At 43.0% G+C, this 20891-nt stretch overlaps 1 protein-coding gene across 1 annotated transcript in view; it reads right to left on the bottom strand.

Moving 5' to 3' along the window:
- FARSB (phenylalanyl-tRNA synthetase subunit beta) overlaps positions 1-20891 on the bottom strand; it is a 326792-nt gene that overhangs the window by 294574 nt on the left and 11327 nt on the right. The window contains exons 2-3 of the mRNA XM_069213466.1: positions 10225-10280; positions 3187-3341 (exon numbers count right to left, since the gene is read on the bottom strand). Coding sequence (XP_069069567.1) covers positions 3187-3341; positions 10225-10280 — 211 coding nt within the window. The remainder of the gene's footprint in view (positions 1-3186; positions 3342-10224; positions 10281-20891) is intronic.

Here is a 20891-nt window from a genome sequence, read left to right on the forward strand (position 1 = left end):
TCTGCATATGGTTTTGCGACTCGGAAATTGCGAGTCGCTCGAAGTCGCAATTTCCGAGTCGCAAAACCAAGTTTTGCTACATCTGGCCCTTTGTAACATATACACATTGGAAGGATATTGCTGTGATTAAAGGAGGGAAATGGTTGGTAATATTATCAAAAATAAAAGAAATGGAACACATAAGTGTTAGGCATGACAGCTTTGGGTGGTTTCCCCCCCAAACGTTTTGCCTACCTCCTCCATTTTTTTTTACCTTGTTTTTGCTGGTATTAGGACTCTGTGACTTTACCACTGCTAACCAGTGCTCAAGTGCTTGCGCCTCTCACTCCTAAAGATGTGAATATTGGCTTATCTGCAATTTGCATATTTAAATTACTAGACCGCCCCTAGTAAAGTGTTAGTATTTGTACTCAGGGACTGTAAATGAAATGCTACGTATTGGGCCTGCAACCCCGATTGGGACTCCCACTTAAGTAGCCCCATAACCATGTTTTAGGCTTGCCATTGCTGAGTCTGAGTGCAGTTTTACACTGCCAAGTCGACCTGGCACAATATATAGCTGCCAAACTATTTCAAATTGCTTGTGTGTGACATTTTGATAGTTTCAGTGTAGTAACAAGATTCAACAACGAATGTGTGACAGAGTGACACTTTCTTGTGAGCAAAATCAAGCCATGAAATCCATGGAAACAGATAAATATCAGAAATTACACCCATTTGAACAATGAGAAACTCTAAGAAAAGCACCTGAAATGGAAAGGCATTAGCCTAGTGCCCTTGTAAACTCATCGTACTGTAAAACAATTGTGTAACCATTAAATTAAAAAGAGGCAGTAATTTATTAATGCTCTGTGCAGATATGCAAACACACACAATTAAATACAAAATAAAATACTTACTGGATGCAACAGATTATCACTTGTATTATAAAATAAGGAATGTACTATTGAAGTCCATATGTACATACCTATTTGTACATACAGTCAAGATAGAGTACAACACCATCCCAAACGGACAAAATTGTCAAAAAGCACAGTGACAGACATCAGCGCCTCAGTTTCTCAAGGCCAGCATTAGCACAGATGGCGCCTGGTGCCACAATCTCATGACCTCCTACTCCACGGATTCCTTTACTACCACTCTTGAACAGTGCCCTTCATCTACTCATAGGCCCTCATTCACAAACTTTTAATTTGTTTTTATAGCACTGCTCATACCATTGCAGGGCATTAGAGCACTTTACATCATGGACACATTATACAGAGACAATGGACTATACAAGTGTAAATCATTCTAGGAAACGTTAAATAAATCAATGAGGGTTACAAGGTGTCGGAATCACATGTCATCCATACTAGTAGACAGTATATTTCAAGTATGTTCGGTCTGGAAAAACACAAACTCAGGATTTAAAGTGTACCATACTAGTTGGGGTTGGCTTACTAATATGAATGCAAGGGACCTATGATTGGGCATACCCTGGCCACTTAGGGCAACTTTAGCAACAAAAAATTATAAAAGGCTAACGTTGCCCTAAGTGGCCTGGGTATGTCCAGACGTGGGTCCCTTGCTCAATGTACCACTAGATTCATGCTAGCCTGGCTGATGAGGGGCAATACACCTAAACCGGTGCCAGGATGCTTGTCTCCGGTCCAGGAAGAACCTGGCCTGGCAGTTCAGGTTGGACTGTTTCCATGGAGAGCAGGGTCAAGACTGATTTGCGTATGGCTGGGCCCAAACTGGGGTGTCATGGTGAGCAAAATAACAGTAGATTTAACCCAGATCTGTGGGGGTGTTTAAAATGTTTCAGCACCCCATCCATCTTCTTTTTGTGTTCCTGTGGATACTCTGCCAGGAAGAACAACTGCTGTGCTACTGAAAGGGCTGCCACTGTAAAGGAGCTGCTGCCTTGTTGTGCTTACCTGCTGCCCTTTTGCCTGGAGAGGAAAAACTGGACCTGGAACCCATCCTGACCCCAGGACCATTAGAGTGACTCAAAGGGCCATTCTGCAGGCCTCCTCTGAGCCTCAGGGACATAATAAGCTCCCCACACCTCCTGGACTCCTCTTCAATGAGCTCCTGATCCCCAAGAGGCGCCTCTCAGGTCCTGAGTCCTTGGAAGTGGTTTTTACACTCTTGAAGTCAAGCATCTGGGCTCTTTGCAAATGGGTCTGTTTGTTCCAGAATCTCTTCACTTACCAGGAAACACAGCGCAAGATGCCACAAATTTGTCTCTTTACACAGCAAGCATCACCCAGCCGAAAGGATTGCCACCCAGCAGCAGCTCCAGCCCATCTGTCTGTGTTGCCCAGCCTGATCTTCATGCTCTGCCAACCATTGCCAGAGATGCTTTCCTTGCTCCCAGCAAACTTGTTTCAGTGAATGGGACTCTTGCCACAATTCTTGAGAAGGTAAAACTTCAGCCAGACTAATCTGGGACCCTATGCGACCCAAATTCGACTGCAGCAGCCTTGAATTTTTTTACTTTGACCCAGTCCATCGCGACCAGATAGCCGCAGTTGGCGCTTTATGATTTTAGGTGCTGTTTTGGTCTTGTTTTATTTATTCAATTTTGTTCTATTTTTCTAACCTGCACAAATACTTTACACATTGCCTCTAGGTTAAGCCTGAATGTCTGTGCCAAACTACCAGACGGTGAGCACAGGTTGATTTAGAGTTTCCCTGGGACTTACCTTGACTAGATTGGTGGTTGCTGCTTGACCTGGACTCACTCCCCAGTCAACCACTAACCTAATTTCTAACAGTAAGCATACAGGTGTTTCTAGAATAAATCTGGATAGTACAAAATCTAATAGCCAAGATACACACCTGGCAAATTATTGTAATCCTTTAATTAAATATGGCTAGTTGTGAATGCTTAACTCCTGCCTAATGAAAATACTGCTGGCTGAAAGACACTATTTGCACTGCCCCAAGGACACTTTAAGCACTTTCACCAGATAAAAGGGATAAAAAAAAAAAATATGCACACACAACTTCGCCTTAAGTTACTGATAAATGTGGGAGGGTGCAGACACTTTGAGATAAACTTCCTTAGTCATACATACCTTCGCGGGAGATAACAAAAGGTTAAAATAATCTCAATAAGTAATCTAGTGCAACTCCTAGGGAGGGTGAAAAAGATTAGTAGCGTTAAACACATGTCTAATGAATGCAACATATTACCTCTCCTTGAAAACCTGAAGCCCTCGAACTAGTCCTTCGAGACACAGAAGATCATAGCGGTTAGCAGGAACATCAATCTTGAAAAGAATCACATCCGATGCCGAGCCTGCCTTGCAATCCCCTTGTTCTTTGCTTATGATATCTTTCTCTGAGGTCTGCAAAAAGAAAGTACATAAAAGAACGCCCATGCCATTTAATGACAGCATTAGATGCTTTCCAGAGAAACTATTTACTGTAGCAACACCTATAATCACATTATTTAGACACACTGACATTATTAATTCTCTCTGAAAATCAGAAGGATTAAAGACAGCTGATGGGGTATGAATTGAAAAGTTTAGGATGCTTTTTTCATTAACCATGAGCCAGTCTAAGCATGACTCTACTTCACCTGGTCTTAAAATGAATGGCCTATGCTTAGATTGGATCTCCAAGCACCACATAAAGGAGTAGGTATTGGTAAATATTTGCTAATGCCATCCCCAGACTTGATTAATTTACGTAGAGTAATAAAAGTGAAAATAATTTAGGGTGTATAATTTTCTGTTTATAATGTTCTAATATGTATGTGGATAGTTTTAATTAACACATAATAAGAGTGTCTGGTAAAAATCCAATCGCCCTGTGGATCCATGATGGACCTCCAGGTTAATCATAGGCTTTGTAAATGTTTCCCCTAATGATTCACTGAAACTGTAGCAAGGGTCCAGCTCCCCTGGACTTATAATGAACAACCATTGTATACCCTTTTAATAATTTGAGATACAAATTTTCTACTTGGGAGCCCTAGTTGCTTTCTTTGTCTTTCCTCACCCATTCTGGAAACCACTTGCCATGTGTTCTTAGAATATAGTTGACTTCTTAGGCAAAAGGCATCCAAGAGTTAAAACTGTTTAGGATCACATTGACATTAGAGTCAATAACTTAAAGAAATGAGTGCTGTCTCTTGGGTAAACGTGTGAAAATTACCAAAGGGGTAAGGAAAATGGTACTGTCAAAAGACCGGAGGCATTATTATTTTTCAGTTCAAACACTAAACCCGTTAGTCCTAATGAGTGTGTTTTCAATGGTGTATGCTGATAAGACCTAAACCCAATAAATAAAATATTTTCTTTCATTTGAAGTTTATTTAAAACAATGTTCTACATGAAATACATAGGACAACTTAAACATTGCAAATGAAGCAAGGTGATAGATGCACTGTTGGCTAGAGAAGTAAGTGAATATTTATTGTATTTATTATTTTTATGTAGAATTTGTATTGCCCAGACGTAGCTACCAAGGAATCAGAATGTTTTGTGTAACTTACATTCAAGAGGGGATTAGTATGGAGGATATAAGAAACAGTTAGGCAGTGTAGGAAGTTGGCTCTGTATGTGCTATTTCAAAGTAAGGAGTAGCATGCACAGAGTCCAAGGGTTCCCCTTAGAGGTAAAATAGTGGTAAAAATAGATAATACTAATGCTCTATTTTGTGGTAGTGTGGTCGAGCAGTAGGCTTATCCAAGGAGTAGTGTTAAGCATTTGTTGTACATACACATATGCAACAAATGAGGTACACACACTCAGAGACAAATCCAGCCAATAGGTTTTGTTATAGAAAAATATATTTTCTTAGTTTATTTTAAGAACCACAGGTTCAAATTTAACATGTAATATCTTGTTTGAAAGGTATTGCAGGTAAGTACATTAGGAACTTTGAATCATTTCAATTGCATGTATACTTTTCAAGTTATTCACAAATAGCTACTTTAAAAGTGGACACAGTGCAATTTTCACAGTTCCTGGGGGAGGTAAGTTTTTGTTAGTTTTACCAGGTAAGTAAGACACTTACAGGGTTCAGTTCTTGGTCCAAGGTAGCCCACCGTTGGGGGTTCAGAGCAACCCCAAAGTCACCACACCAGCAGCTCAGGGCCGGTCAGGTGCAGAGTTCAAAGTGGTGCCCAAAACGCATAGGCTAGAATGGAGAGAAGGGGGTGCCCCGGTTCCGGTCTGCTTGCAGGTAAGTACCCGCGTCTTCGGAGGGCAGACCAGGGGGGTTTTGTAGGGCACCGGGGGGGACACAAGCCCACACAGAAATTTCACCCTCAGCGGCGCGGGGGCGGCCGGGTGCAGTGTTAGAACAAGCGTCGGGTTCGCAATGTTAGTCAATGAGAGATCAAGGGATCTCTTCAGCGCTGCAGGCAGGCAAGGGGGGCTTCCTCGGGGAAACCTCCACTTGGGCAAGGGAGAGGGACTCCTGGGGGTCACTTCTGCAGTGAAAGTCCGGTCCTTCAGGTCCTGGGGGCTGCGGGTGCAGGGTCTTTTCCAGGCGTCGGGACTTAGGTTTCAGAGAGTCGCGGTCAGGGGAAGCCTCGGGATTCCCTCTGCAGGCGGCGCTGTGGGGGCTCAGGGGGGACAGGTTTTGGTACTCACAGTCGTAGAGTAGTCCGGGGGTCCTCCCTGAGGTGTTGGTTCTCCACCAGCCGAGTCGGGGTCGCCGGGTGCAGTGTTGCAAGTCTCACGCTTCTTGCGGGGAGTTGCAGGGTTCTTTAAAGCTGCTTCTTGAAACAAAGTTGCAGTCTTTTTGGAGCAGGTCCGCTGTCCTCGGGAGTTTCTTGTCGTCGTCGAAGCAGGGCAGTCCTCAGAGGATTCAGAGGTCGCTGGTCCCTTTGGAAGGCGTCGCTGGAGCAGAGTTCTTTGGAAGGCAGGAGACAGGCCGGTGAGTTTCTGGAGCCAAGGCAGTTGTTGTCTTCTGGTCTTCCTCTGCAGGGGTTTTCAGCTGGGCAGTCCTTCTTCTTGTTGTTGCAGGAAATCTAATTTTCTAGGGTTCAGGGTAGCCCTTAAATACTAAATTTAAGGGCGTGTTTAGGTCTGGGGGGTTAGTAGCCAATGGCTACTAGCCCTGAGGGTGGGTACACCCTCTTTGTGCCTCCTCCCAAGGGGAGGGGGTCACAATCCTAACCCTATTGGGGGAATCCTCCATCTGCAAGATGGAGGATTTCTAAAAGTTAGAGTCACCTCAGCTCAGGACACCTTAGGGGCTGTCCTGACTGGCCAGTGACTCCTCCTTGTTGCTTTCTTTGTTCCCTCCAGCCTTGCCGCCAAAAGTGGGGGCCGTGGCCGGAGGGGGCGGGCAACTCCACTAAGCTGGAGTGCCCTGCTGGGCTGTGACAAAGGGGTGAGCCTTTGAGGCTTTGAGGCTTTCCCCGAGGAAGCCCCCCCTTGCCTGCCTGCAGCGCTGAAGAGATCCCTTGATCTCTCATTGACTAACATTGCGAACCCAACGCTTGTTCTAACACTGCACCCGGCCGCCCCCGCGCCGCTGAGGGTGAAATTTCTGTGTGGGCTTGTCCCCCCCCCGGTGCCCTACAAAACCCCCCTGGTCTGCCCTCCGAAGACGCGGGTACTTACCTGCAAGCAGACCGGAACCGGGGCACCCCCCTTCTCTCCATTCTAGCCTATGCGTTTTGGGCACCACTTTGAACTCTGCACCTGACCGGCCCTGAGCTGCTGGTGTGGTGACTTTGGGGTTGCTCTGAACCCCCAACGGTGGGCTACCTTGGACCAAGAACTGAACCCTGTAAGTGTCTTACTTACCTGGTAAAACTAACAAAAACTTACCTCCCCCAGGAACTGTGAAAATTGCACTAAGTGTCCACTTTTAAAGTAGCTATTTGTGAATAACTTGAAAAGTATACATGCAATTGAAATGATTCAAAGTTCCTAATGTACTTACCTGCAATACCTTTCAAACAAGATATTACATGTTAAATTTGAACCTGTGGTTTGAGGCTCACCGCCAGGTGTTACAGCTCCTGCCTGGGGGAGGTGTTAGCATCTCCACCCAGTGCAGGCTTTGTTACTGGCCTCAGAGTGACAAAGGCACTCTCCCCATGGGGCCAGCAACATGTCTCTAGTGTGGCAGGCTGCTGGAACTAGTCAGCCTACACAGACAGTCGGTTAAGTTTCAGGGGGCACCTCTAAGGTGCCCTCTGGGGTGTATTTTGCAATAAAATGTACAATGGCATCAGTGTGCATTAATTGTGCTGAGAAGTTTGATACCAAACTTCCCAGTTTTCAGTGTAGCCATTATGGTGCTGTGGAGTTCGTGTTTGACAAACTCCCAGACCATATACTCTTATGGCTACCCTGCACTTACAATGTCTAAGGTTTTGTTTAGACACTGTAGGGGTACCATGCTCATGCACTGGTACCCTCACCTATGGTATAGTGCACCCTGCCTTAGGGCTGTAAGGCCTGCTAGAGGGGTGACTGACCTATACTTGCATAGGCAGTGAGAGGCTGGCATGGCACCCTGAGGGGAGTGCCATGTCGACTTACTCGTTTTGTTCTCACTAGCACACACAAGCTGGCAAGCAGTGTGTCTGTGCTGAGTGAGAGGTCTCCAGGGTGGCATAAGACATGCTGCAGCCCTTAGAGACCTTCCTTGGCATCAGGGCCCTTGGTACTAGAAGTACCAGTTACAAGGGACTTATCTGGATGCCAGGGTCTGCCAATTGTGGATACAAAAGTACAGGTTAGGGAAAGGACACTGGTGCTGGGGCCTGGTTAGCAGGCCACAGCACACTTCCAATTGTAAACATAGCATCAGCAAAGGCAAAAAGTCAGGGGGCAACCATGCCAAGGAGGCATTTCCTTACAGGCAGCTAGATTGTGAAGAGATACATTGAATTCAGGAATTGATTTTTACATCAGTTCTTGTTTCCAGGAAAAGCCAGTAAAGGTGTTTTAAGATGGGAGTGATGTGATCTGATTTTCAGCCTCTCATGACCAGGCAAGCAGTTGGATGGTAGATCTTAGAGGCACCAAAAATAATTTGGAAGGCCTGCCAAGGTTGCATTTACTTCATACAAATGACTAAGAATCAGAGCTTGAGCTATTGCTCTGAAGCCCGAAGGAGGAATGTATGGTTTCAGATCCCTAAGCAGGTGAAGCTGAAATAAGTAGGATTTAGCCAAGTTGGCTATGTGTTACGTTAAGTTGAGATGTTGATCTAGGAGAAAGCCCAAAGGTGTGATAAGAGGCACAAGAAACTGTAAGCAGCCTGTAGGGGTTACCAGTTCTACCGACATATGTATACCGGGTGAAGATTCACTGGAGTAGAGGAGAAAATATTCAATGTTGGTTAGATGTAATCTTAGGAAGAGCTAGAACATCCAGCTGGTCAGCATTCCAAGGATGATCTTCAAGATGTCAGTTGTGGAAGAGTTGGATACCCTTATGCAAAGTTGTGTCTCATCAGCATGTTGATGTATAAGGATATTTTTGTATTGAATTATAGAAGATAGGGGTTCCAGATAAATGTGACAGCTGTAACGTGAGAGGATAACGCCCTGGGGGACGCCACATTTGACTGGGATTGTGGGAGATTCAAATTAGTCTAGCTTTACAAACTGCTATTGAGGACAGTAAAGACAAACTAATTCAGCACTGTACATTCAAATCCAACTCTTGGTGACAGAATGCATATGAGCTCCTTGTGCTCAAGGGTATAGAAAGCTGCTTAGACATAGAGCATACCAACAGGCAAGGATCCCCGCCTTGAAGCATCTTTAAAGTTTTTCAGTAACTGAATTGTAGTGGTCTCTGTGCTGTGCTTGGGACGGAATCCAGGCTGGAAGTAATTCAGGAGGTTATTACTGGAGATGTGGGTAATAAATTCTGAGGTAGCTGCTTTTGCAGTACTTTTTCCTAGGAAAATAACTAATAATAAGTTTTGAAATAAGGCTTAAGATTTGGAGAATTACTAGAATGCAGGTTTGACTTTCAGCGGATTGATGTTGTTTAACCAGGTTTGAGAAAAAAAGGGGGGTAAATGCATCTTTCAAGAGAGGTGTTTACAATTTTGAAAAAGAGGGGTGCAATGTACTGCAAATAACTCCTTAGCAGAATCGATGATGTGGGGTAGTTGTGTACAAAAAGGAAGTTAGGAATAAGAGGATTTATGTGATCTCCTGTTGATCAAGGAGACCATTAGGATGTGTCACTCACAAGGATTGCAGACCATTTGAGGTTTTCCTTCAGTTTATGTAAAGATGTTTCTGAGAGAAGAGCTACATTATTAACAACCTCTTGGGAGCTTGACATTTTGGTTTATAGAGCAAAGTTTGCACAGTGTTTATTATAATTTTGACAGTTCTGGAACCGATGGTGGTGGCTATGATCTTATTTTTGAAGTTGTTAATAATGTGGAAGACAGTAGTCTTTGTGGGTTCTTCTTTGATCTTTCAGTGCATGAAGTAGGTTTGTTGTCCAAGAACAAACTCAGTCATCTATATATGTTGATTCACAGCTACAGACGTCTGAATTCTCATTACTCATACACCTTATCAGCAGAGTACTAAAACCATACAAATATTTCTATCTGCATTAGAAAAAGCTATGTCTAGACTAACTGTATTACAGACGTTCAGAATATTTGTCTGGTCTGTGCTGTATTCACTTTTGAATTCAGTATATTTTGGTGTGGTTGGCCACATGTTCATGGGTAATGTCTCTAACAATACTGGGTTGTCTTTTGCAGGTAAACATTGGACCAATGAGGCAGTAATGAGGTGATTTAGTCGAGACAGTTTTCATGTAGAGGCAACAGCATAAGTGGATTGCATTTCCTTTAATGTAGCTGACATTTGCGGAAGTGTTCTTCTCATTCTAAATTATACCTAGAAATTCAACAATATGTTTGCACTATGCATTCCAGAAAAGATTTCTTTTGTTCACCAAGTTCTTCTTCTCCATTCTTTCCCCATCTACATACATACTTATCATCCTTGCAACTTTCCTGAACACCATTTCAAGTTCATTGGATTCAAAAGAACTGTTTTAACTTCCAAGCTTCCGAAACCAAGCACTAATTGCAGTGGAGGTCCCCAAAATACTTTGTCCTGTCTGAGCCAAGATTAGGTGCTTCTATCTTTCTTGTGTAACCAATTTTGCATTTGATACATCAAGACAAAAGTTACTATTTGCTGTTTAAGACTGCACAATAAACAATGTTGAAAAGCACAGAACTGTTAGTATAAAAGCGTATACTTACAATTTCATCTAGTTCCAATCCAAATTCGAAGCATAGCTCATCAAACTCTTCCTCGGCTGGAAACAAACAAAAACAATTAAATTTGAAACTGAAGATCACAAGAACTAGTCTTTCTCTCCTATAGCTGAAAATATCAGACTTCTCATTTTTAATTAGTAAAAATCGAATTACTACAAAATCGAAATAAGTCTGACCTGTGATGGAAGTATGACATGATATCTCATTTTTGAGGTGTTGTTGCTCACCAGGCTGAAATTGTGGGATGACCTTTAAATGTGTCTACCATTCTGGCTCTGCAGGGAATCCTGCCTGCTGCCAATGAAGAAAAGTGCCTGATCTCCACTTAAAGCCTCATCACTCAAATTAGTTTTGACCTAACACAGAACTGCAATGATGTGGAAGGACTCAGTGACATTGCTCAGTCCCTCCGATTCCTGGAAATCAGAAAATGGGTGAATATGGAGAGGGTGGCAACAGAAAATGATTCCCTGCATAACTGTATTGCAACAGACCTTTGTGTGAAGTTGTGGGGACCCACAATAAGTGCTTAACTTTATATCACCCCGGGACTCCAGTCGGACTGACCTTATAAGTGGGTGTCCCACTTTATTTTGACTAGACTTTTGAGGGTAAGAGATTAGAGGAAGACATCTACAGGGGTGGGGGCGTTAATCTATTTCTACAACTGCAGACTTGCTTCTGCATCGCTTGACTGCTCACAATTTTGGACTACGGCCTGAACCCTAAGAAAATCTTAGGATTCGTGTAGTCGCATCTCAACAAACTGACCTGCAGTGACAAACTAAATGAATATTATTCTTGTCTTCACAGTTTGATTTTTAAACCATATTTTATTACCTTTCTACACACCAAATACATCATGATGTCAGAGCGCATGTCTAAAAATGACTTGCTCTCTGACATTTTTAATATTTATCATCGGCGGATCATCATACACTGCACACAAGACCTTGTTTCTAAAAAGCTCTAAAGCTTACTTCTGGCTGCATGAAAAATTTAATAAAACAGTATAACAAATGTAAATTAGATATTGCTACTATTGTGGTATAGATTAGTTAAAAAAAAGGGGCACCAGGATGTGATTCAGAAATGGGGAAATCAATTTGATTTAAAAATTTCTCCTTCAAGTTTATTGCATTTTCAATGGAATTATTCTTTATATTACAGAGACATTTTAATGCCCAGTGTAACTGTTCTTCAGACATCACTATTTACCTAGTTTGTTACTAATTGCCTGTGAATTACCAATTATTTAATCAATGGTCACAGGAAGTAAATAGCAAATATACAACCCAAGCTTTTTGTATTGGAGGAATTCGATAACCAACTGTAAATAAATAAAAGAATATAATATTACATAACTTTTGGGTGTTTGACATGTATTGGAACAGGTTAACTATTACCACTGCTTGGGCTTAAGTAACTGTATTCTATCCAAATAAGGTGAAAAGATTTGTGAAGGTGTGGTCCAATGTGGGGTGTCTCGCTGGAACAAGTATGCTACACAGTGATTATATTATCTTCCTATGTGTTAGTCGAGTGGTTGTTCTGGTGTTCAGGGAGTGGTATAAGCTGCTGGTAGCCCCGTGCAATTTTTCTTCAGCTGAGCCAAGCAGTGGGGTATAAATAGGTTGTCCAGTCCTAGTCCTCAAATATCAATTGGATTGTCAAGCTTACATAGAGTGTTTGAGTTTTTCTTTAATTCAGAGTGGTGCTTTACCAGGCCTAGTGTGAAATCTATTAGCCACCATTCCAATGGCTTTTCCTGTCATTTAGGAAGAAATGTTGTGTTTTACTTACATACTTGGGACAGAGAGAGAGAACATAGTTGAAAATGTAATTCTGAGTAATGTACAAAGAAACATTTACATCTTCTTGCAAAGTGATATTTTGTCTCTGTGTTTTGCATTTACAATGTGCTGGTTGGGTACAAATACCAATTTAGTTCAAAATAACCCATCAAGGTGACTGCCTCAGGAACTCATGTGCTACTATAGACTGTGAAATACATTAAGTGTAGGGATCACAATCCCTTTTTTCGGGAACAATGGAATCATAAACCTGTAGGTGTGGAATGAGAAGTTAGTGCAAAGGACCCAGTGTCTCACCTATTAAAAAGTGGACTTGACAGATTAGAACATGGGTTCTGGAGTCCAGAATGATGAAAAGAAAAAACCCAAGGTTCTGATGTATGCGAACAAAAAACAAAAGTTAAGATTCTTGAACTAGTCCAGAGCACCCAAATAAAATATTTATTTGGGATAATGTCCGAGGGAGGCATGGCAATCTCGACTAAGAAACAGATTGAGGATTGTAATAACTCTAGGCATTGTCTTCTGTCCATTTAGGATAATAAGCATCCTAATTAGATTTCTGACTTATTAGATATTTTGTAATATTAAAAAAACTTAACTTTAAACAGGTGAGAAGTTTTTTTTATTCTACCATGCATATGGATTTCTTGAGACTGAAAATTCAAGAAGGCAAAAAACAAATAACTTTACTGACAGTTTGTAAACACTATTTTGTTTTTTAATTTCATGTTAAAACATTTTTCTAAATATGGATTAGAAGAAACTGACAGGTATAGAAATGGTTAATTGGGTAAGAAAGCAGAACAATTCAATAGTAGTATTAAAATAAACTATGTACTAAGTTCCTTTCATACATATACAAATAGGGCAAACTTGATATTTTTATTTTAAAAGCATGTAATTATGTTGTTTGGTTTGAAAACTGTGAATGAAGCCCAATGACAATGGCTAAAACGTGCACACAGTAGTACACATACAATAGAAATAGTATGAAGTAAGCTAAACCGAGTTCATCAGAGTGAAGACTTGACTCAACTGTAAGTAATGTGTGAACTAAGAGTTCTAACATGATCAATCTGTTGTAAATCTGTTAGAAGTTCTGAATTGCCACTCAATATATATTCAATGTTGATGCATTGAACCCTTTTTAGAAAATCTCCAACAGACACTGCTTCGCTCTACTAGAACACCAGATGCGGAAGGCCAGCCAATAGCCAAAATAAGCCTGCTGTGCTTCACAATAACGCCCTCGCTTTCAGCACTACATACTCAATTTTCAGGCTGAACGAAATACTGACCCACAGTAGGGAAAAGCAGACTGATTACCATAATCCACTTTGAGTTTATGGTCAATAAGAGCAAGGAAATAACGTCATCTTGGCCAGAGGGAACTAAAAACTATTTTTAACAAGGTCTGATTGATACTCTGTAGTCCTCCAAGAATTAGGGGGTAAAAGCATACCAACCCCTGCTGAACTGGAAATCAACAGTGATGTGGAATTCCTATTGCCCAATGCCCGGACATATTGTTTGGGGTCAAGTGCAACAAGTTTTCATGTTTATTTATTCCTTATGACAAGTAGGCCCAAACCCCTGCAGCACAAACCCTTTTGGCCGCCTTTAACAGAAAAGGGAACTGTCTGAGGTTGAGGTACTATGTGTGCCCATGTGTTAACACTGTTCAAACTTGTATTTATGGTTCACTAATGAAAAGCCTTCATTATTAGCGTGGGTGCTGTAATTAAACGTTTTAAGGTCACACTGCACTGCTGACAGTGGTTCCAGTAAAAAAAAAAAAAAAAAAAAAAAAAAGTGTACAATGTTCAGAAAAAATGCAAGTAGGAAAAGCAAAGTTTTGCTAATAAGAAATTTTAGGTGCTATTTCTTTAAAGCACCATTTAGTGAAATGTGTTAATGCATGCTAGTATTTCCTAAAAATATTCCTAATGGAAAATCAGTGTAGCCATTTTCAAAAGATTATGGTAAGCATGAAATAAAAATAAACAAGCACTGGCAAAGCCAACTGATCCGACATGCTTTGTCAGTGTTTTTGTTTCATCAATACGTGTCTTGTTTTGACATGGCATTTGTAACACTATTGTTGTGGGAGCTGCCAGGCCCTCACCATTATAACAAACACTGTCTTAAAGAAAAAAAGGGTTTTGGTCTCAAAAAGCACACATTGCCACCAGTGGCATAACAAAGGCCCCGCAGCCCCCCTCCAGGAGGCATCCTCAACACAGCACCTCCACTGAGTGAGTCGGGAGGGGTGGGGCCCTCCACGGTCTTTGCAGGGAGGCCTTCTCCAGTTTTGTTATGCCACTGATTGCCACAGTAGTCCCTGGCACTAAACAAAACTACTTTGTGTGCCAATATGCTTCTTGTGGATGAGCAGAATGTGATCACTCACAGTAAAGCCAGCTGATAGACAGTGAGAATAGAAGTTTAATAAAAACAAAATGTCTTTGTTAACGTCAGACCTAACTATGGACCCAATTCTTAAAGAAAGTCACAAAAGTGCACCCATGGTGTATGTCTTTGAATTAGTGGCTTTCGTGAATTCACAAGAACTTACAGAAGTAGACCTGGAAATCATACTCCTAGAAAATATTTGTGAACTGTATTTTAGCACAAGAAAATGTGCACGTGTAGATTTGATCATGTGAAAATCTATTGAGCGTTTACAAGTTCACTTTCCCTCCAACCACTTTTTCCCAAACCTGGAAGAACTTTTACTATTGTCAGGAGTAAATTTCCAACCTTTCCCATTGTGGGAAATGATTAGAGAAGAGCTGGTGAAAATCATTAAAATATGCAAGTTGGAAGGTTTGCAGACTCAAAGGCATTCCAGCCCTGGAACTACTGCTTACTGCTTCCTCCAGCCCCAGTATGTAGATCTGTGAAAATGTGGCAAAAGAAGGAAATTTCTATAGTAGGGAGTGAAATTGCAAGTATTCAAGCCTATTATAGTAGCAGCCATGGGGTAATCAGAGAGGCTGTTATCAGAGCTCTCCTATTATGAGATTGCTGCCATAGTTTGTTGCCGCACTACATGGCACCAAACGGACAAGTAGATTTTTTTTTTACAGGACACATAGATTAAAGAAGCAACCTGTCCCATGTACACACAGATATTTTATTAAATTCCACACCTTGAAAACTGCTCTTCCAGTCTGCAGTGGCAGGCTGAGAGACATGCTTTACTTTGTCATACTAGTGGTGGCACAATAAGTGCTGCAGGAAACAAGAGACTATTTAATTTCCAGGCCTGAGTACCCTTTGTTCAATACAGTACGGACATATAAGTAAGTTAACCGATGTCAAGAGGGTATAAGTCAACTAAACGTGCACTTTATGGTTAGAGCACATTCATTGAGGCCTGGTCAGCAGGGCTCAGTGCTTCACAAAGCCATTACACAGTATTTAACAGTCAAAAAAGTGGGGCAAAAGGTGGTGGTAACCTGGAAAAAGTCATTTCCTCACACACTTCTAACCCCTTCCCATTTTGAAATGGTCAGATATTAACTCCTGTCAAAGGCCAGCAACAGCTCACTTTTGAGGGTGGCAAGGCAAATGGAAAAAAAAACTCAAAATTGTACATTTCACCAAAGACAGAAAAAAGGACAAGTACATTTTCAATGGTTTTGTTTTTAATATGTGAAAATATACAGATGTACATTTTTGGATGCGAAAGAGAAATTCACAAAATGTCTTGGTGATAATGGCTGAAAAGCTGAGAGTGGTGCAGATGTCTGGGAGTAACCTGGAAACGTTTTCTGAATTTGAAACAATAGGAGACCCGCACCCAGAGAATGGTTGCCAGAGGCAATGATGCCTCATCTGTGAAGACTCCACCGGCCTTGGACCCACCTACTGATGAGCTGTTCGATCCGGAAGAGGAGGTCAGTTGGGTCACTGTGAACTTCGAGATGGTAAAGCCTGCTATGGGCTGTCCCAGCATCTTTGGGTGGCTGGTTTAGAGAAGCAGCTTACCCGAGCAAGTCTTAGGAAGCCTGCAGACCACACATAAGAATTCTGTATAGGGCCCAGTGCCAGTGTTGTCCTGGGTAAATGGAGGTGGCACAGAGGACTGGAGGTAACAAGGCCAGAGGGACTGAGGCAAATTTTGGAGGACAACAAGACACCTGGAAGTTTTCTCTGAATAGGCAGCTGTTCGAACAACCATGTCTTGAGGTTCTTTCTGAAGAGCAGGAGGTTTTTGGTTTTGCGAAGGTTGGTGGAGAGGGAGTTCCAGGTTTTGGGGGCGAGGTAGGAGAAGGACCTGCCTCCTGTGGTGGTGCGTTGGAAGCGGGGGACTGTGGCTAGGGCGAGGTCGGCTGATCGGAGGTTGCGTGTGGAAGTTCACTCTTTCGTTGAGGTAGGTTGGGCCGGTGTTGTGGAGGGATTTGTGAGCGTGGATGAGGATCTTGAATGTGATTCTCTTGTCTATGGGGAGCCAGGGCAGGGATTTGAGGTGTGGTGAGATTCGTGTGTGGCAGGGGAGGCCAAGGACGAGGCGTGCGGCTGCGTTCTGGATTGTCTGGAGTTTGCGTTTGAGTTTGAGTGTGGTTCCGGCGTAGAGGGCGTTGCCGTAGTCTAGTCTGCTGCTGATGAGTGCATGGGTTACTGTCTTCCTGGTTTCTGGGGGAATCCATTCGAAGGATTTCTTTTTAGAGTGCGGAGTGTGTGGAAGCAGGAGGAGGTTAGAGCACTGATTTGCTGTGTCATGGCGAGGGAGGGGTCCAGGATGATGCCGAGGTTGCGTGCGTGGTTTGCGGGGGTGGGTGCGGGGCCTAGGGTGGTGGGCCACCAGGAGTCGTCCCATGTGGTTTTGTTGGGGCCGAAGATGATGATTTTGGTTTTGTTGGAGTTGAGCTTGAGGTGGTTAGTGCTCATCCAGTTGGCGGTGTCGAGGAGAGCAGCGTGTAGGTTGGTTTTGGCGGTGGTGGGGTTGCGGGTGAGGGAAAGGATGAGTTGGGTGTCATCTGCGTAGGAGAGGATAGTGATTCTGTGTGCTCAGAGGATGTTGGCTAGGGGGATCATGTAGATGTTGAAGAGTGTGGGGCTGAGGGAGGACCCTTGGGGGACTCCGCAGATGATCTTGGTAGTGGTGGAGTGGAAGGCGGAATCTCTGGGTCCGGTCGGTGAGGAAGGAGGTGAGCCAGTCTAAGGCTTTGTGGTGAATTCCTATATTGTGGAGGCGTGTGCGGAGTGTGTGGTGGCAGACGGTGTCAAAGGCTGCGGAGAGGTCTAGGAGGATGAGTGCGACGGTCTCGCCTTTGTCTACTTTGGTCCTGATGTCGCCCGTGCATGCGATGAGGGCGGTTTCCATGCTGTGATTCTTGCGGAACCCGGATTGTGAGGGGTCAAGAGTGTTGTTTGCTTCGAGGAAGTGGAATAGGCAGGCGTTGACTAGTTTCTCTGCAACCTTGGCAGGGAAAGGGAGGAGGGAGATGGGGCGGTAGTTGGAGAGGATCTTGGGGTCAGCTTTGTTTTTCTTTTTTAGAAGAGCAGTGATTTCTGCGTGCTTCCAGGGGTCTGGGTAGGTGGCGGAATCTAAAGAGGAGTTGATTATGTTGGGGAGTAAGGGGGCGATGGATGGGCTGGCTTTGTTGTAGATGCAATGTGGGCAGGGGTCGGAGGGGGATCCGGAGTGGATGGAGTTCATGTTTTTTTCGGTTTCTTTGTGTATGGTGGGGGCCCAGCTGGTGGTGGGGGGGGGGGGGGGGGTCGTGAGTGGGGGTTGGGTGAGTGAGGGGTGTGTGTGGTGGGTGTGTGTGGTATGAAGCTGTTGTGGATGTCAAGGATTTTGTGGAGGAAGTGGTTGGAAAGGGCATCACATAGGGGCTGTGTGTGTGAGGGGTCTATGTTGCTGGCTTTGGGTTTGACAAGTTCATTAATGATAGTGAGGAGTTCTTTGCTATTTTGAGAGTTGTTGTCAAGGCGTGTCTTGTAGTGATCTCTTTTGGCGGTGCGTATGAGTTGGTGATGGGTGCGAATGGTGGTTTTGAGGGTGGAGAAGTTGGTTGTAGAGGGTTCTAGTCGCCATATTTTCTCAGCTTGCCGGTATTTGCGCTTGGAGTCTTGGAGTTCAGGGGTGAACCATGGGGCGTTCTTGATGTTGCGGGTGGCGATGTGTTTTCTGAGGGGGGCTAGTGTGTCTGCGCAGGTGGTGATCCATTTGGAGAGGTTGTGTGCTCCTGTGTTGGGGTTGTTGGCGTGGAGGGGTGTGTGGTGGTGTGAGCCAGTTGGGAGTTTAGTCGTTCTGTGGTGATCTTGTCCCACATGCAGTAGGGTGTGGTGTGTTGATGGTAGTGTGTGGGGGGTTTGGTGAAGGAGAAGTGGACGCAGTGGTGGTCAGTCCAGAGGAGTTCAGTGGTGTGGGTGTAGGCTATGTGTTGGCTTGAGGTGAAAATTGCGTCGAGCGTGTCCCCTGCTGAGTTGGTGGGAGCGGTGACCAGTTGTTTGAGTCCGAGGTTGGTGAGGTTGTCTATGAGGGAGGTAGAGTTGTGGTCTTGTGGGTTTTCCAAGTGAAAGTTGAAGTCACCTAGGAGGATGTAGTCTGTGGAGGTGAGGGCGTGTCGGCGATGGTGTCGCAGAAGGCGGTGCGTGGTCCTACAGCAGTATTGGGGAACTAGAGCAAATGAAAATGGATAGCAAGGGCGACAGCTGGTAATAAAGACTTTTTAGTAAAGTCCCATTTGTCTCAGACCAGAAAATTAATGCCAATGGGAGCAATCAGGATAGTTAATGCAGATTTATGTAGGAGAAGATTAAAATCTGAGAGTGAAAAAAAAAAAGAGTTCCATTACCCCCAACTTGCGGCAGCAACAGAATTGTGCAATTCAAGTCACAAGAGTGCCACAGCTTGCAGAGGATATAACCTTAATGGTGGAATTGGATATGTACTTACTGCATACATGTTTATATGCAACCCAAGAGATGATTAAAGCGAGCATTATACTGTTTTGACTCAGTAGGTAAGTAATATTGTGGAGGATCACCTTCCCAACTCCTCACTCATCTGGGTAAATGCTCAATTAGGTGAATTATAGTTCATGTAGGACATGAAAGGAAGTTAAAACGAATATGCTGGGGTTAAAGCAATAAGTTATGTCCGGAATATTATCTCTTACAGGTACATTATGCTGAGACATACAATGTGGTATGGTGTTGCTACTTGATGATTTAATAAAAGGATTTAAACCAATTAATAGAGGAAGTTTGCCAAAGGTCACACCACAGAACCCAGTGTGTTCGGCCCCACAGCGTAGCAGATTTTATGACAAGACCAGAGGCTGACATTATTGCAATTTCCTTTATTGCAAATACTCACAGCAGTCTCTTTAAAGAACTTAGAACATTAACAACAAAGTTACAACATTATAAAAGGCTAGAACCCCCAGACATCTTCCTTCATTTTTGCTGCTGCTGCTCCATACAAATAAGTAATTTTTCTATATGTAAACCAAATTGTGTTAATATACAATTTAATGATTATAATTGAATTGAAAGTGATGTTCTCGAATATTTAACATATAATTGAGTTGATGGTATGGTTGGTATGTGATTTGGTAAGCTACACAACTGTTTTGAATAATTGGTTGCTGATGTAAAAATACATACATGTCAAAATTCTACATTTGAGGTTTGAATTTGAATATTTTAAGTGCAGTTGCTCTTATGAGAAAATTGTAATTAAACTGGATAACTGCTGCTGCAAACGGCAAGTTCTGCCGTTAGCGGGAGCGAGGTGGAGCTGCGCGCTTTGATGCAGAGTCCCTAGTGTGAGCTGGGGAAACAAAGCTGTGTGCAGCAACGTGTGGCCCACAGCATCCTCTTACTGCCAACTGGAATTGCTTGAGGCAGATGAGTCCAAGGCTGATCACCGCATACGCTGGCTGACATCAGAGCCTATGGGGGCTCTTTCAGCGGTATTTGCAGATCGGAGCCTTCCACAGAGATCACGTCTGCAAGCCGGTCTCAGAGCCTCTGGTTACTCAGGCAATATAATGTACAAAAAGAAAATGGATGTTTCTCTAAGCAAAGCACGCTAGATAGAATAATCAAAATAGATATAGGACATTACATTTAGGGCTCTTATATAATGCATGGACTGCTAGGGAATTGGATGAGTATTGGTTTCTGAATTAGTGATTGGCTTACCATTGTTTTTAAATTAGTGATTACGTTTTTTTAACACTTTTTGGAAAGCTGACTTTAAGTGGTGATTAAAATTAATCTTAACATTGAGACAGGTGTATGATTGAGAAAATGGCACAATCTAGTGTTCCAACTTGTATAGAGAGGCCATTGGAGGAAGAAATTATTAAATATGCTACAAACATTTTCCATTGACCACAACGACAGAATAGAGAAAAAAAAAATTGAGGCAATGTTTCAGACCAGGAGTTTGATGTCTGAAGAGGAGACATTTTGGTCGGCTGGTGAAGTATCACAGGGATGGAAAAATGGAAAAAGAAGTCGAAAAAGGAAACATATTGATTCAGATATGACGCTAGCAAAGAAAAATAAATCTACGGAGGCAGATAGTTGGGTTTGTGAGCGCACAAAACAAGGTGGTGTTGAGGACAAGCATGGCAGTCATCACAAAGGTACAGAAAAAAAAAAAAATAAAGACAAATTTCAAAAGTGCTTGAACACATTTGGTGGTTTACTGTGATGAATCTTCTGGAAGTGCAGAAATGGAATTAAGCTGTTCTTCTGAATTTGATTCAGATAATGAGGACAGGGATAGGATACAGAGATCGGAACAGTTAGAGAGCACACAAATCAGAGAAGTTAGGGTTTTGACAGACCCTTTAGGGGAAT

The sequence above is a fragment of the Pleurodeles waltl genome, chromosome 11 (genome assembly GCF_031143425.1).
Source record: "Pleurodeles waltl isolate 20211129_DDA chromosome 11, aPleWal1.hap1.20221129, whole genome shotgun sequence".
Lineage (NCBI taxonomy): Eukaryota > Metazoa > Chordata > Amphibia > Caudata > Salamandridae > Pleurodeles > Pleurodeles waltl.